Raw genomic sequence first — 18,400 nt, 5'->3', positions numbered from 1 at the left:
CTCATGTGGGCTCAAGCAGCACTTTCTATTGAATCAATTTAAGTGCAAATAAAAACAAATATTTCATATACAACTGGTATTAGAACAGCACACAAGATTGCTATGAAGAATCCGAACTAAAAAAAAATGGTTTTGCATGAATGAAGCGAGTGGCACTTCCATGAAAACTTTACACGTTCCGAGCGTCCACTGGCGGCGTTAACAACCTTTATAGGAACAGGACGCTTTTAGCGTAAGGGCACTCCTTGTAGAGCTGAGGTGTCCCTTGAAGAGGCGCGACAATTTCTCAGGTCACTGGAGCTATAAGGAACAAATGAAATGGGCTTGCCTTGTTCACAAGTTGTCCAGGATATCCAAGCGGTTGTCGCTGCCGCCGGAGATGTTCTGGAAGGTCTGCTGCTCCACTGCGTGAAAAGTGCTACATTTTTAATGGGCTCAGTAGGCCAGAACAAGTTGAGAGCACTGAACGCGGCCAAGCTGGACCTTACTCCGACTGTTTAATCATGACTTTTAGGATGTTCCGGTTCAAAATTTGGGTATTCCAAATGGCTACATTCCGGAAGCATGCAGTGGTGCTGCATAATAGGTGGGCTGTTAACTGTCGCTGTGGTGGCAATTTTGCTATAGTTGATATGGCACAGCGATGGCGCAGCGATGGCGTAGAGGTAGATCATCCGCCTCGCGTGCAAGAGGACCGGGGTTCAAATCCTGGTGCCGCGCAATTCTCCACCGGGTTTAAAAAAAAGTCCGCGTGTCGATGGAATTGCATAGCCAGGCCTGGAGTGCGGCCTGATGTCGGTGACCATAACCGACAACGCACTCTCTCACCAGAGCAGGATTTGGCCACCCTGGTGTAGTACTTGGTCACAACCTTCTATGATCAAACCAATTAACCCTCGACCCTCAGTCCCCAGCGGCTGCAGAGCAACTGACCACGGCGGCGGTCAGACCTGTGACGCAGCGGAGGGTGCTAAGAATCTCTGGCTCCGGACAGGCCGCCATTGGAATCTGAACCTGGCAACGTTTAACGCTAGAACTTTAGCTAGTGAGGCTAGCCTAGCAGAGCTGTTTGAGGAACTAGCGGGAATTAAATGGGATGTGATAGGGCTTAGCGAAGTTAGGAGGACAGGTGAGGCATATACAGTACTAAAGGACGGACACATACTGTGCTATCGCGGGTTAGAGGATAGACGAGAACTAGGTGTGGGATTCCTCATTGTTAAGGATATAGCTGGCAACGTAGAGGAGCTCTACAGTATTACCGAGAGGGTAGCAGCTATAGTAATTAGGCTGAATAGGAGGTACAAGCTGAAAGTGGTGCAGGCCTACGCACCCACATCCAGCCATGATGACCAGACCGTTGAAAGTTTCTATGAGGACGTAGAATCGGCAATGAATAAAGTAAAATCGCAGTACACTGTACTGATGGGCGACTTCAATGCGAAGGTGGGCAAGAAGCAGGCTGACGACCACGCGGTAGGTGACTATGGGATAGGCTCTAGAAATAGCAGGGGAGAGTTATTAGTCGAATTCGCGGATAGAAATAATTTACGGATCATGAATACCTTCTTCCGCAAACGAGAAAACAGGAAGTGGACCTGGAAGAGCCCCAATGGTGAGATTAAAAATGAAATCGACCTCATACTATGCGCTCAACCTGGCATCATTCAGGATGTGGCCGTCCTCGGAAGGGTGCGTTGCAGCGACCATAGAATGGTAAGGTCTAGAATTAGCTTAGACTTGAAGAGGGAACGGAAGAAGCTAGTGAAGAAGAAGACCATTAACGAGTTAGCCATAAGAGGGAAAGCACAGGAGTTTAGGATAGCGCTGCAAAACAGATATTCGGCTTTAACTGAGGAAGATGATCTTGATGTTCATTCAATGCACGATAATCGGACATCAATAATTATGGAGTGCGCAGTAGAAGTAGGCGGTAGGACAGTTCGAAAAAATACCGGGAAGCTATCTCAGGTAACGAAAGATCTGATTAAGAAGCGCCAAAACATGAGGGCATTTAACCCTACCGATAGAATAGAACTAACGGAGCTATCAAAGTTAATAAATAAGCGCAAGGTAGCCGACATAAGGAAGTTTAATATAGAAACAATCGAGCATGCTATAAAGAACGGAGGTAGCCTAAAAACAGTGAAGAGGAAACTAGGCATAGGTAAAAACCAAATGTATGCACTAAGAGACAAGCAGGGCAATGTCATTAGCAATATGGATAATATAGTTAACGTAGCCGAAGAGTTCTACACAGACCTGTACAGTAGCCAATGTAATCAGAGCGTTAATGAGAAAGACAACAGTGCACAGCAATGCGTCATCCCGCCAGTAACGAAAGATGAAGTAAAGAAAGCATTAGAAGCAATGAAAAGGGGAAAAGCAGCTGGGGAGGATCAGGTAACAGCAGATCTGTTGAAGGATGGAGGGGACATCGTGCTAGAAAAACTAGCCACCCTTTATACGCAATGCCTTATGACCTCGACTGTACCAGAAGCTTGGAAGAATGCAAACATTATCTTAATTCATAAGAAGGGAGACGCCAAGGACTTGAAAAATTACAGGCCGATCAGCTTACTATCCGTTGCCTACAAAGTATTTACTAAGGTAATCGCTAATAGAGTCAGTGCAACATTAGACTTAAATCAACCAAATGATTAGGCAGGCTTTCGTAAAGGATATTCCACAATAGATCATATTCACACTATCAATCAGGTGATAGAGAAATGCGCAGAATATAACCAACCTCTATATATAGCTTTCATTGATTACGAAAAAGCATTCGACTCAGTGGAAACCTCAGCAGTCATACAGGCATTGCGTAATCAGGGGGTAGAAGAGCCTTATGTCAAAATACTGGAAGATATATATATAGCAACTGCACAGCTACTATAGTCCTCCATAAAGTCAGCAATAAAATTCCAATAAGGAAGGGCGTCAGTCAAGGAGACACGATCTCGCCAATGCTGTTCACCGCAAGTTTACAGGAGGTATTTCGAGGCCTGAATTGGGAACAGTTTGGAATAAGAATAAATGGAGAATACCTAAATATTCTGCGATTTGCTGATGACATTGCATTGCTGAGTCACTCAGGAGGTGAACTGCAAATCCTGATTAATGAGTTAGACAGGCAGAGCAGATCGATGGGTCTAAAATTAACATGCAGAAAACGAAGGTAATGTTCAACAGCCTAGCAAGGAAACAACAGTTCAGAATTGGCAGCGAGAGCCTGGAAATTGTGACGGAATACGTCTACTTAGGGCAGGTTGTGACAGCTGATCCGGATCATGAGAGGGAGATAACTAGAAGGATAAGAATGGGGTGGAGCGCATATGGCAAACTCTCGCAGATCATGAGTGGCAGTTTACCAATTTCCCTCAAGAGGAAACTGTACAACAGCGTAATCTTACCGGTACTCACCTACGGGGCAGAAACGTGGAGGCTAACGAAAAGAGTTCAGTTTAAGTTAAGGACAACGCAGCGAGCCATGGAAAGAAAAATGATAGGTGTAACGTTAAGAGATCGGAAGCGGGCAGAGTGGGTGAGGGAACAAACACGGGTTAATGACATCCTTGTCCAAATCAAGAGAAAGAAATGGGCTTGGGCAGGGCATGTAATGCGAACCCAAGATAACCGCTGGTCCTTAAGGGTAACGGAGTGGATTCCAAGAGAAAGTAAGCGTAGCAGGGGGCGGCAGAAGGTTAGGTGGGCGGATGAGATTAAGAAGTTTGCAGGCAAAGGTTGGATGCAGCTGGCAAAGGATAGGGTTAATTGGAGAGACATGGGAGAGGCCTCTGCCCTGCAGTGGGTGTAGTAAGGCTGATGATGATGATGATGATATGGCACAGTAATAGAAAACAGCATTTGAGGTACAAGTCACAATAGAGAGACACTGGCAAAGTGATGGTTGGGGCCCTGACACTCAGTCCTTCTGAAATATTTTTATTATATACAACGGTTAAGAGTTTATCCTCATGTCACCAGTTGTATGAGAGTTGGCTAAACTTACAGCGCAATCAGAGACCATATTGAAATGCATTAGTGTTTTGGGGGATTTCGCAGCCGCTGGAATCCAAAAGGTTGTAGCAGGACAGCGTCGCACGAGCCTTGGGAGTAGCGAGAGTCGGCAGGCGTGCCCGAGGGTCACAGCAGTGCATAATGCTTGATTAATGGGGCAAAATTGCATAGCCCCAGAATCGCAGCATTACATTGAGCTGTGTAAGCAGGCTGCGCCCAAAATTGGTTCGGAAGCATCCTTTAAATGTATTTCTTAATAAAATACTATATATATAGTCACAGCATATAACCAGTGGAACGACAGTGACCAGAAGTTTCGGACACTATTGGAAAATAGTTTGAACAGAGTAGGTATCTGGATATCCGGGATCCCTAGAGCTTCCGATCAGCAGGTTAGTTTTTGTATGTGGATGCTCTCTGTGTGGGCAGCGTGATGATGATGTCACATGGTCACGTGAACTAGCATCCGCCTGACATCTAGGTTGCTTGTCTCGAGATTTTAGTGAGCTAACACTACAGCCCTCACTCACTGATTTTGCCGATGTTTGCGCAGTCCCTCTTTGATCTTGATGGCCTGGGAGGATGGATGCCACCCGCTGGAGCTGCAGGTGGGCCTCCTACGTCACTCTACTTCGTTTCGTTAACACCACCTGTTCATCGGCGGTAGCAGGTGACAGTTCAATAAATCATTGTTCGCGAGAGGCTGCGCGAAAGCAGCAACCTGGGACACACCAGGGCAGTGGTTTAAGGCTTTACTGCTAAGTTGCTGTGCCAGGATTGGTATGATTACTCCCATAGACCTATAAATGCAAGGTGTTGAAAGAACAGTGAGAGAGTAAGAACCGACATGCTAGCGCATCAAATTTGCATTTAGCCTAACCACGCTAAATCGTAATTTTTTTCGTCGAGTTTCTGTATGCAGTAATCAGTGTTCACCTTATTTAATTGCCGAGCGCAAACGAGGCTGCAGGAAAAACAACCGCATATAACTGAAATTTTGATATGCGGAATAAAGGAGGTAAAGGAAACTGATTTCACAATTTCACCTTCTCCCTACAACGCTATGCGAGCGAAACGTTGCGAATGCTTCTCTTGCTAAGAGCTCGTGCCTGGAGCCCCGTTGTGGTCCAATCCGCGAAAGGAACAAACTGAGGATATTTATGAAGAAATTTCACCGATGTAGCGAAGTTCGCCGTTTTGTCCTTTTTTGTTGTCACGGGTTTATTACACCCTAAGCAGAAGCAGTTCGTCCAACCTGCTTCAAATCTTCTACAGCCATTTCAAATACATCATCTGGTCGCAAATAAACTAGCATTCTTTTATTTCGATGCTTTGGAGATTGCATCGTACCAACTAAGCAGGCGGCATACCTTGATTAGCGACATCGGGGGCCTCGGCGAAGACCAGGAACTGTTGCACACCTCTGCGGACGTCCTTGCGAACTGTAAGGAAAGCGGGGGAACGCTGCATACATCGCTGAAGCAGCACAAAATATGTCGCCGCGAAGGGCTCTCGTAACGAACGTACCAGGGCTGTATAACAAGGTCAACATGAGAAGAAGTACGCTCTCGCAATGAGCGTTCGCGGGAATCCGACATTGCTGAATTCAATTCTTCGCGCTTTAAGCAGCACAGACAACTGAAAATTCATTTTTCGCGAGTGGTGCCTTGCATGCGGGGTCTTAGTTTGCTGTTATCTCAGTGACAAACCGTCATAGATCGATAGAGGCAAGAATGAACGAAGAGGAACACGTCACACAAGCGGAACCTCTGTATGTGTTTTGATCCATGCAGAACAAATACAGACAGACAGACAGACAGACAGACACAGACAGACAGACAGACACAGACCGACAGACACAGACAGACAGACAGACAGACAGACATACAGACAGACAGACAGACAGACACAGACACAGACACAGACACAGACAGACAGACAGACACAGACAGACAGACACAGACACAGACGGACAGACACAGACACAGACACAGAAAGACAGACAGACACAGACAGACAGACACAGACACAGACAGACACAGACACAGACACAGACAGACAGACACAGACAGACAGACAGACACAGACACAGACAGACAGACAGACACAGACACAGACACAGACAGACAGACAGACAGACACAGACAGACAGACACAGACAGACAGACAGACAGACAGACACAGACAGACAGACAGACAGACAGACACAGACAGACAGACACAGACAAACAGTAGACAGACAGACACAGACAGACAGACAGACAGACAGACAGATAGATAGACAGACAGATAGATAGACAGACAGATAGACAGACAGACAGACAGACAGATAGATAGACAGATAGACAGACAGACAGATAGATAGATAGACAGATAGACAGATTGACAGATAGATAGACAGATAGACAGATAGACAGATAGATAGATAGACAGATAGACAGATAGACAGATAGACAGATAGACAGATAGATAGACAGATAGACAGATAGACAGATAGATAGACAGATAGACAGATAGACAGATAGATAGATAGACAGATAGACAGATAGATAGATAGACAGATAGATAGATAGACAGATAGACAGATAGACAGATAGACAGATAGATAGATAGACAGATAGACAGATAGATAGATAGACAGATAGATAGATAGAGAGATAGACAGATAGACAGATAGACAGACAGACAGACAGATAGACAGATAGATAGATAGACAGATAGACAGATAGATAGATAGATAGACAGATAGACAGATAGACAGATAGATAGATAGATAGATAGATAGATAGATAGATAGATAGACAGTTAGAGAGATAGATAGATAGATATATAGATAGATAGATAGGTAGAAGGAGGCAAAGGCAGGGATAGTTTTAGACTATTAGTGTTAGGCTACTTAATTATTCAGATGAGTGTAGCCAACCGTAAGCAATATCCATATTAGCTTTTATGATTTCTAGAATGAGATTACCCTCGGCGCTGTGGCAAACAAATTTTGGCTATTTCGACCATGGCAATTACATGTACTGGAGAGGTTGCTTTGCCCGCAAGCTTCCCGAAAGAGCATGCATATTGGTGCGATGAAGGCATAATTTGTTATAACGCAGCTCGGAGGGTAACCAGTTTTTCGAAATATCAAAAAGTGGTATGGTTATTACTTACCGCGGTGTATGCACCCCTCAGTTATCGCGGTGGCTGATAGTAAAAAGCTGTCTATTGAATATTAGTTAACCAGCCTGCTAGTTAGCACATCTTAGCTGTATTTCGATGCACTTCACCACTGGTAATGATACGCAGAGAAAAGCACTCTTTTTATTAAAAAAGCCTAGTTTTAAAAATTGTGCACAGTCCCAGGTGAAACACCAGGAGAGGCCTTCGTCCTGGAATGGGCGCAGTCACATTGATAACATGAAATGACCGCAAAACCAGGAGCCTCTTACAAAGGTGACAGGCATAATCTCCATCCTAGTGCTATTGGCATCAAAATATCCTCTTTACAGCAACATGTAAACTACATAAGGCTAGGAAGATGTGAATCAATGTATGTGGTGCCATGTGCAGAGTTAGTCTCGCACCTCATGGAAAAAACACGTGCGGTACAGTGTGAAAACACGTTTGTTCTCCATTTAAGATATAATCACGCCCTGTTAGACGATGAACGTGGAAGCGCGAGACAAATTTCATTTAACCGCACTTGTACAGGTAGTAACAAGGAAAACACAGATTCCGTACTGCCGGCAGCTCGCATCCCCCCCCCCCCCCTCCATCCCCCGTAGAACAGATAAAAGTTGAGTGATAAAGGATAGGTGCCGAAGTCAACTGCAGTGTTGTGGAGTATACTGAAAGATGTGGCTTCTTCTGTCTCCTTTCTGTTGTTTTACGTTATCTAATCATGTTTAAACTGCTACTTGCTATTCCTTTAAACACGCAGGTTCTGGTTATAAGGGTTCAACTCGAAATCAATAATTCCCCACCTGTGGGCGTGCCGGCCGCAGGCAAAACCGCGGATCACTTTCCCGATCGTTCCAAAAAGAGCTGCTACTTATGGCCACTAAGGAAGTTGGCAGCTACCTGTAGCAACCACCGGGTTAAGCGTAAGAGAGAACGCGACAGTACAAATCCGAAGTCTATAGGGCGCTTCGCCCTAGTCGTCGAAAAATACAAGCGGCAATGAAAACAATGAGACAGGTGTTCTTCAAAAGCAGCTGTCAGCCATCTACAGCAGTCCGCAAAATATCGAGGGGCGAACGTCAGACTAAGCCAATCATGTCAAATGGAGTGATGAAGGGCGTTTAGAGAAACGCATTTGCAGGCCGTTTTATTCTATGGTCCAGACAATTGTAGCGGTTGTAAATATACCATAAAGCTAATGCTGGTGGAATCGGCAGCTAAGACAATACAGAATTGCCGCAATGAATGTCGGGCGTAATTCCAACCCGAAAGGTCACCTCAACGCTCAATTAATGCCTCATGCACGGCATGTAGTATGCGTGAAATAGCTCCTGCGCAGAACTGACGCTACCAATGCCTGTTTCCTCAGCGTGGTGGAGTGGCGGGCCGCTGTTAACAATTATTAGGTCTAATACCGAACCTTTCATTGGGGCGACCTTTCGGAAGAAGATCACCGCAGCGCTGCCCTCTTCCACACTGGTGTTGCCATCTCCAGCCGTGCCTTTATTAAGCAGAGAGATAAAAAGAAAGAGGTAATGAAATTTTGCCGTAGTGAATCGTGCGCACATTTACATGTTTGCATTTTTACAGCAGGTGGATGGATCTGTGAAAGCTACAAAGAACCAAAATCCAGCACTTCGCAAGAAAAGTGAAAACAAAAACGCGAACTAAACAACTAAAAGGGGGAAAGAATATAGTCTCCAAGAGAGTAAACTATTGTTCGCATATCTGGTTCAAGAACACTTCATCATATCGGTTGGAAGAAACAGGACATTGTTAGTTTTACTACGTTGCCCTCGTAAAACATTCCTGTTCTCTAGGTCCTAACAATGCAGGAAAAGTGAGCAAAGAGCGCTAGCTAGAGAAGAGCGCCGGCATTAAGAAATTTTGAGTGATTGGTTGTCTTATATAGGCTTGCCAAGAGAAGTCGTATATGGCGAGAAACCAAGTAGTCGATTAGCTTCCCTGAAAATCATCATTATCCCCTTTGCAGATTTCTGTACCTATTGCAAAGGCTGATCTTATTTGGTCTTTTCTGGCGGCCACCCTCTTTCGTAGGGTAGAAGGTTAGTTGAAGGTGGAGTACAAGGTGAAGGTGAAGTAGTTGAAGCTGGAGTAGAAGGTGGAGTGGTGGTCCCGGGTTCGAACCCGGACCAGGACGAATTTTTCTTTAACTACGAAGTTTCTAAGAAAGCTGCATAACTTTCCTTCGTAGCCGTAAGGCTGCGCTTGAGTGGATACAATGAGTAATTACACCCTTATTGAAAAAAAGTAATTAATGTAAGGGTACAAATGTTTCTATTTCCTTTATTTCTATCTCTTTAAGGCACAGCTGCCTAGGAGTGCAATGAATGGTTGTAAAAAAAAGTTAAAGTGCAGTGTTTTGTTTGCTTTTTGAGAGAACCCACAAAAAACATCCAGTCCATCAAAGCGGAAGAGGCGGCAATAGCCCTTGGGGCTGCCCACTCCTCCTCATAATTAATTTTCTGCGCTTCAAAGACAGCTATCAGCGACTTTGAAAAACAAAAAATCCGCGCCCCAGCTGTTTATATCCTGTAGTATGCTTCCCTTTCCAATCGCCACATCACACTCCTCTCGGTTCCAGTGCACTGCAGACGCCCGGGAAACACGGCCGCCCGCAAGCAAGACCGAGCTGTCGTCAACCCGGCTGTGGACGGCCGGCCCTCCGCTCCGCAGTGCAAAGGACCGCCTCTTCACCAGTCACGACAACACTCTGATTTATAGAAACTCAGGCCAAATCTACCACTATCCTCACCCTTCCCTAACCAAAACCGAGTAGGAGATATGATGTTCATTACAAACCGCCACAGTGTCATCCCCTTTTCTCCGCTTCCTCATAGATAGAGGGGAAAAATCTCCAAGCAGTCCCTTAGCCCAAGCACCAGAGCGGATTTTAAACACACCTGTCAAACTTCCCTAAACGTACTGAAACTTCTCTCCCAAGGGATGGAATCACAGGAGCGATGGGAGGCTGTTATGCGCAGCTCACAAAAGAAGCTACAGTTTCCAATCGTGGGCTGGACATTGAAGTACGCTGCTGCCCCAACAGTGCCCGTTCACCTAGAACTGCCGAGGGTCCCCTCGCCGTCTTGCTCATCTTCCTCCGCCTTCACCCTCCCTCACCAGATCTATTTAAGTGCGTATAATGAAGTGATTATCAATCAACGAAAAGAAAAGCTTTCTCAGAAAAAAAAACACCACCTGGATTTGAATCTACCTTGCTAGAATATGATTCGGACCCGCCTGGTCTGGTGGTGCAAATCTGTTTCGCCTTTGCTTAATACAAACAGTTTCCATTCTGTTCATGAGCAGAGCAGCATGAATGTACATAGCAAGAATAATCGTTATGGCATTATAACTGTGGCAGTTTTTTCAATTCTTGGGTATCTTTGACATCTGAAATTGTATAAACGCGGCTACTTAGTCTGGCCGCTTAGAGAAGTAGTTTTCCCGAAAACTTCGGCATGGCAGTTGTATACTTGCTCGAAGTGTCCCCGCTCGTCGTAGTCTTAGTATCGTCGCCTGCAGCAAAAAGTTGGAAGGAAACACGAGACCGCCAGATATTAAAATAGGCGCAGCATCCGCTGCGTGCGTAAAGGTCATTCCCTGCGGCTGACGTTTATAACGCATTATACTAGCTATGGGCTATATCAGTAAGCATAAATTTGGCTTTGGAATTTTTTTCCGTGTGCACTCTGCGTCACAAGAAAAAAGAGGATTGAAGATAAGAGATTTTTTTCCCATTTAGTGAAGCAGACGTTCCGCCTACATACCAGGCCGGACACTGCTTCCAGGGATTGACAGCATTCTTGCTGTGTATAGGTGAAGCTCCGCTGTATGAATGGCGCCTTAGCCGACATAGCATTGCTTTTCAGGTTCTTCTTTACCTCCGAGCCCCTAATAAACGTGTTACACCGCCACCACAACACCGAGGCCTGCATGGTTTACAAAACGTAACAAAATCATCTGCCTTGATAGAGTCCACTCGTACTAACAAAATGCCGTTTCCGTGGCGTGCGAGTGGCGAAAGACGTGAATGCTAAGCAAAAGAAGAATGCAAGACTAGAACGCAAAACGCTAGGTCTGCCTTTTTTCGCTTTTATTGAATGTCCACACGTGATGCGTATTGCAAATACGGACAAGCCAGATTGTTTCGTTTTTCCTTTAAAGCGCTTTGCACGGTTCTGAAGGCTGTTCAGAACTGTAAAAACACGATTTAAAAAGCAGCGATCAGCGCACAGGATGAACTCTCCTTTCTAATTCGGAGAAAGTGGAAATTTTGTGTATGAACGTGGCATCAAATGCTGCCTTGCGGAGAGGAGCTCTTAGAGTTCCCCACGTTATTAAGAACGCGTTGGCGTGCCTCAAAACACCGCTCATACCACGCATGCCAAACTCGCTCCAGAGACTCGGTGACACCGAGTGTGCAGGGCCACTTCAGGTACATCGACTACAAACATCGGATAAAATGCAAAAAACTCCGTCTCTCCCGTTTGTCCGTATGTCCGACAGAGCTATGTGTTTTGGCGTTGTTGCTGGTTTGAGAAAATTGCGCCAGCTTATCCCATATTTCTCAGCACAATGACGATCTTTGACCGTGTCAAATGCGAATTCACATACGTTTCGGTACTTCATATGAGTGCGCACAACTCGCAATTTATCTGCCTCTGTCTACGTAAGTGAACCTCACTTAGTTTAGCATATTTTCGTCTTTTTGGTCACATTTTTTTTAAGGAGCACAGATATCCTGGTCTGAAACGTGACTTGCTGACGATCAGCGAGGTAACGCGGCTTTGCCCTGGGCGTACTGAATCTGTCTTATCTTCGGTATATCTTCTTGTGCAAGAAATATTTGTCTCATTGATAGCGAAAAATGCATTCACTTCGCGATACTATTACAGTATATGTTTACAAACCATTTTGTTGGGCCTTCCTTTGTTTCCTATTGGTTTTTCCTCGGTTTTAAGATTTTGTTGTTGCTCCGTCAATTCCCCCCCCCCCCCCCCGGATCATATTAGCCATAAGCGGAGCACACGCCTTCCCTGTGGCCTTTGTATGAAGAGTTGTGACAGTCATGATTTTATTTTTTATCTTTGCTGTCAGCGTCAAAAGCCTATATAATTCTGCCCTCTGAAATAAAAACGTCAATTGATAGTCAGCGCTGGTCCTGTCGTCTATCTTCTGTCCCGTATATTGCACTGTTTCTCAGGATGAACTCGAACCAACTAGCCCGACTGTCCATTCTTGCAGACTTAGCTCAGGCACGCATTTTAACCCCACATAAAAGCATAAATAATTCTTGAATTAGAAATCTATTAACTCGTGCATTTAAAATGGCGGTCGCGTTGAGTAGTCGCAATTGTCAGTTCGCAGCAAGCAATTGTCCGGGTATCATCCCTACATTCTTCTGCAGAGCATAAAAAACGCGAAGAAAACGACGCTGCTCACTTAAAAAAAATGCGCTCATAGAAAAAAATGTGTTTCATTTGTTTAGTTTCACCGCAGGGTACTTCAAAGCCTCGAAAATCGTGTAAATCGCCCCCGTAACACCTTTCCCATAAAGGCGTTGTAAGATTGGTCAATGAGAATATCATCCAGGCTTCCACCTCTCCTCAGCGAAAAACTTCTTCAATTGACCGGTTTCCCACAAAAAATTTGCGGAAAGTTAAAGAAAAGAAGAAAATATGGCTTCGCACGACCGGTCTGAAGCAGCTGGGGCCAAAACCAGGCGCGCTATGTCCGCTGCATGGTGTTGTGAATATTTATTAATTATAATCTTAACTTCTCAAGGAATAAAGGAGAATTTATAGGTGTCAGGCAAAAACACGTTTGGTAGCCAGACCGAACGTGACATTTCACATTTCTGTTGCAAAGTACCGCGCCTCCTCATATTTCCTGGATGGGTCCCGAGCAAAGCTGACTGTCCATTGTCGCAGGGCTGCTGCTATGAGTGAGTGCTATGAGTCTTTGAGTGAGACAGTTATACTTAGTCTTGAGGTTAGGGGGGAGGAAGAATTGTCGAGCGCAGCTCCGCATAGGAAGCGACAGCGCTGAAGTAACTAAGTGATGATGCAAAAAAAAATTAATGAGTGAGTTAGCTATAGTGCATTTCACGGAATTATTCTATCTGGCGTTTATCCTTCAACCATAGCTTGTGCCGCGCTTCCGCTGCGCTCACCATAACGATGAAACCAAACGCAAACAACCTTGTTGTCTTCTCTTGCGTTTCTTTTCTCGTCAAATGTAATAAGAGTTAAAATTATTTTGGGACAGGTTCAAGTTCGATAACCAGTAAACAAGCTGATGGCAGTGCGCTTTCCGGAAGTTCTTTATCCAGAGGAACCTAAAAATCTGTGCTGCATTTCGCGTTCCTCGTCACTGACCATGAATGTCTCCACGCGGATAATGTACGTGTTGTCAGCAGTGTACGGGACGGTCGCCAGCGAAGTGGTGGTTTCTGACTTTCTGCTGCGTTTAATGGTAGACAACAAAATGTGAAATACGTGTGAATCTCTGTAGTTCGGCACAACAGAAATTAGACCCATCCTAATATTTTACTAAAACATCTGCGCGATGCTACCGGGCCAAAGGAGGCCACTCACTCTGCGTGACCTTGTAGACGATGAAGCCGACTAGGCCACTCACTCTGCGTGACCTTGTAGACGATGAAGCCGACTGCGCCCAGCACGACAACGGCGAAGGCAACCAGGCCTCCGATGGTGATGATCATGGAGGCGGCCGACTTGTTCTCGCTGTCCGACTTGCCCGCCGAGCCGGCGCTGCTGCCGCTCCTGCAGTGACGTCATCTGCGCTGCTATTTGGACTTGGCAAAAGACCTGTTCCCACGGGCATTCACGTTCGCATCGTGCATCAGAGCACTCAGTACCTCGTGTGCAAAAATAAAGACGCATGTTTACCTTATTTCTTGGTGGAGGTGTTGAGAGGAGTTATATGACTTGAAACCTAATTCTAGAAGCGTCGTAACAAGTTAATTTCTACAAGAAACTTTATTCCTTGTGCGAAATAAAATGTAGCAATGAATAACTCTGAATAACAATGAATAACACCCTGGGAGCTAGTTCTTTAGTATGTGCGACTCGAAGTGTTATACTCGGCGGGTGAAGACCTTACGGCTCACAAAAGGGAAATGAGTGATCGGTAATGGGAACAACCGGCAGCGCTTCAAGCGTGGGGGCGAAGCGGTCGACGAAGTACAGTTGTGTGATCCCTGGATCCTGTGCGACTCCTGGGTGTGTGCACGTCGTGATGCTCTTCGATCTACGACCACCGACCTGCACTGCGAATAAACACCTTTACACTTGTCGGGGGCGTCTCGGTTCTCCTGTCCTGGTCCTCATCATGGAACTTCGAATCCGAACGTTACTCGCCCTGGCGACCAAGCCAGAAGGTACGAGCAAACCATCGCTGCCCACCCCTACCACCGTCCTCTGTTCCGGGGTGCAGCGTCCGCGTGCCCCTTGTCTATTTAGTGGGAACAACGACCAGGAGTTCGACGATTGGCTCGCCACCTACGAGCCCGTGAGCAGTTAAAATCGGTGGGACGATTCCATTAAATTGATCAACGGCCTCTTCTACGTCAAAGACGTTGCCAACCTGTGATTTTAAAACGATGATGCCGACCTTCTCACCTGCTCCTCATTTAACAAAAGCTTCGCCGACGTTTTCGGCCGTCCAGCCGTGCGTAAACTCAGCGCCGAGCGACGTCTCCGTGCTCAAGCTAAGCTCCAGGGGGAAACTTTCATGAACGATATTGACATCGTTGATTTATGCAAGCGCGTCAACCCTTACATGTCCGAGACAGAAAAAGTTAGCCTCATCCTTAAACGAATCGCCGTAGACGCTTTCCCAATGCTGCTGGAAAAGAAGCCGAGCTCCGTCAGTACCGTCATCAAGCTGCGCCAAAGCTTTGACGAGTCGCAAAAACACCGCGCTTTTACGCTGCAGTATGGCGCTTCTACCGAGGGTCTTGCTGTCTTGGCCCTTGGTCCTTAATGTAGTGAGCAATGCCTGCTCATGCAGCGCGTGAATGACATCAGCCACGAATAAGTCGCCGCCCGCTTTCTATTCTCCATCACGTTCAAGATCCTATCTGCTCTCCTGCTGATCTAGCGCCCACCCTTGCGCAAACTATCCGCCGTGTTGCTCAGGAGCAAGTCGGTGCAGTCTTGCCATCCAGCCCCACGCTTCCCCTTGCGTTAGCACCACTCGCCTATGCTGAAGACGTCACTCAGACACCACGCTCGCTCGCCCCTCTTGTGTACCACAGCAGGTCTGCCTATTGTGCTCTACCCCCGTGTCTGCCACATCCACCAGCCTCGTTTCCTCGCAGCCGACGCCACCTTACGAACCCTTGGCGTAGCGCCGACAGTCGACGCATCTGCTCTGCTTGTGGGCTTCCGGGCCACCTCTCCGGGCCTCCGTTTGGGGATGATGTGCGCCCGTACAGATACAATTAAGTGCCGCCCTTGCCCAGTGGTCCTCTGGCTCGTCTGTGCCTCGCGCACAGTGTTCGACCCGCCACTCGCCTTGTCCTCGACGACTTTCAATTTTTCCAATGCTCCGGCGACCGGACTCTCTCGGAGAGAAAAACTGAATGTCGCAGTTCTGGAGGCAAGAACTGCGTCTTTTGCGAACTCGTTAAGTCCTCCATTTCCTCCCGCTTACGTTATTCGAGTGTTTGTCGCAAGTGTCCCTACTGTCGCGCTCGTTGACACCAGTGTTGCTGTGTCGGATATTAGTGACTCTCTTCGTAGCAAAATTCTCAAGATGATAACGCCGCTGTCCGACTTTTCGCTCTCTACAGGCAGCTCGCAGTGCATTCATCCCTTCGCAGCCAGTACGCGTTTTTATCAACGACGTAGCATGTACCATCGAGTTTTTTGTGCTCCATGAGTGCTCTCAATCACAATGTTATACTCGGTGGCGACCTCCTCTTGACCCACTGTGCAGTAATTGATTGTGCTTGTGCTAAACTGGCGCTTTCTTCCGTGCATAACCTTCGTTGTGCGACCAGCCAGTGCGCTCCGCTGCGCTTCTTGTTGCTGCCGACACCGACATACATCTCTTCTCTTCTACCCTCATTCCTTCCGACCTTACTCTGCCCTCCACAGCCCTTTTCTCTTTACACCCACTGCACACCAACCACCCGCCATCGACGTCTAATGATTCCTTCAGCGTAATCACGATTTCCGATGGCCACTGTGTCATCTATGTCTCCAAGCCAATTCCTTGCCTGTCTGCTGCCCTTTGAGAGAAATTCCTCGGTCGTATATAAGAACTGGACCCTGCACTTGCCTACGAGTTCTCTGATCACCCTGCCTGTCTCGAGGTCACTGCTCTGACCTTATGTACGACCATGCCGGATCCGCTTCCTGTCGACACTTTTTATCGGGCCATCGTTGCCGACCTCCCGCCCGCTCAACGTGCTCAGATATTCACACTTCTCCCACGCTTCAGCACGTGTTTTCACCTTCCACGACATACACTGGGCCGTGCGTTGGCCCTTCCTCCCGAACTTCACAAAGGTACACTCGCCTCCTTCCGCCAGCGACTGTACCATGTCTCGCCCACCGACCGCAGCGTCATCCGTGGCAATGCCGATGATATGATACAGCGCAGCATCATACAGCCATTTAACATCTCTTGGTTCTCTTCTGTTGTCCTGGTGACGAAAAAGATGTCTCAATCAGCTTCTGTGTGGACTTCCGACATCTGAACAAGATTACGCGCAAGGATGTTTATCCCCTACCCCAAATCGACAAAGAATAGGATTGCTTGCAGGGAGTGGAGTATTTTTTGTCCTTTGACTTTCGCTCCGATAATTGACAAGTTCCGATGGCTGCCGCTGACCAGCCGAAAACCGCCTGCGCCGCCATGGACAGCTTGTATAATTCAGTTTGTTTCCATTCGCCCTATGGAATGCCCCTGCGACATTTGAGAGAATGATGGATAATATTTTCAGCGGGCTTCAATGAGAAACTTGTCTATGTCATCTGGCTGACACTGCTGTCTTTTCAAAGATTTGCTTTCCCATCTCCAGAGCTTTCGCAGCCTACTCACGTGCCTTCCTGAAGTGGGGCTACAACTCGAAGAAATGTTAGTTCAGTGCTACGAAGTTGACAATATTAGACTATGTCATTTCGAACCATCTTTTTAATGACCCTGACAAACTTCACGCCTTGGCTGACTTTCTCAAGCCGACCAACTTAAAAGAACTTCGGTTTTTATAGTCTTGTGCTCATATTTTCGCCGCTTCATCCGCAATTTCGCCTATATAATTGCCCGTTTAACGGAGCTTCCTATCAGCCGCCCGAACCTCTCATCTTGGTCACGAGCCTGCTTTACCGCGTTCGACACTACTTCGCAGGTGACCACTCTCCAATCTTTCGCCATTTTGATGTCGGCTGTCCGACAGAAATTCACACTAACGCGAGCGGTGTGGGTTTCGGTGCAGTTCTTGCCCAGCGAAAGTCTGGGTACCCGGATGATGTTATCGTTTACGCCCGCTGTGGCCTCACCAATACGGAATAGAAGTATTCTGTCACTTAAGAAGAATTTCGTCATTTGGGTGATTGCCATGTTCTGCGCTTACAACTACGGCCGGCCGTTCTATGTCGTCACTGACCATCATGCCCTCTGCTGGCTGTCCTGCCTCAAAGATCCCTCCGGCCGTCTCGCCCACTGTGTTTTACATCTCCAGGAGTATGATATTGAGGTCGCTCTGAACGCAAGCGGTCTGACGCCGATGCCCTTTCTCGTTCAACGCTCTCATGCGATTCAACCTCTACGCTCGTCTGTGCCTGCGATTGCTCATCGTTCGACGTCCCTGATATGTTCTCTGAACAGCTGAAGGATACTTGGATCACTCGCAGCTCACCTTCTTGTTTAATCCCTCACTGCATTTTTCTTCCAGGACCCTTCGACTCTAAGCCCACCACTTTGCCGTTCATGATGGTCTTTTATACCACTTAACTACCTCTAGGACGGGCGGAAATGTCTGTTGGTAATCTCTCGCCACCTTCCTGCTGCCATTTGCGCCACTTTGCACGCAGATTCACAATGCGGGCACGCTGGTGAATCAAAAATATACGCTCGCCTGCGTCTGCGATACTACTGGCACAGTATGTACCGCTTTATGGGTCAGTACATTAGGTACTGGAAAGCCTGC

At 46.8% G+C, this 18,400-nt stretch overlaps 1 protein-coding gene across 1 annotated transcript in view; it reads right to left on the bottom strand.

The window, feature by feature from the left end:
• Nucleotides 1-333: 333 nt before the first annotated feature.
• LOC144105002 (uncharacterized) overlaps nucleotides 334-18,400 on the bottom strand; it is a 34,434-nt gene continuing 16,367 nt past the window's right edge. The window contains exons 4-6 of the mRNA XM_077638224.1: nucleotides 13,858-14,003; nucleotides 5,391-5,462; nucleotides 334-404 (exon numbers count right to left, since the gene is read on the bottom strand). Of these exons, the coding sequence (XP_077494350.1) occupies nucleotides 334-404; nucleotides 5,391-5,462; nucleotides 13,858-14,003 (289 nt within the window). The remainder of the gene's footprint in view (nucleotides 405-5,390; nucleotides 5,463-13,857; nucleotides 14,004-18,400) is intronic.

The sequence above is a fragment of the Amblyomma americanum genome, chromosome 9 (genome assembly GCF_052857255.1).
Source record: "Amblyomma americanum isolate KBUSLIRL-KWMA chromosome 9, ASM5285725v1, whole genome shotgun sequence".
In the NCBI taxonomy this organism is placed as follows: Eukaryota; Metazoa; Arthropoda; class Arachnida; order Ixodida; family Ixodidae; genus Amblyomma; species Amblyomma americanum.
The sequence above is the reverse complement of the archived record's forward strand: the minus strand, read 5'-3'. Positions and strand labels throughout refer to the sequence as shown.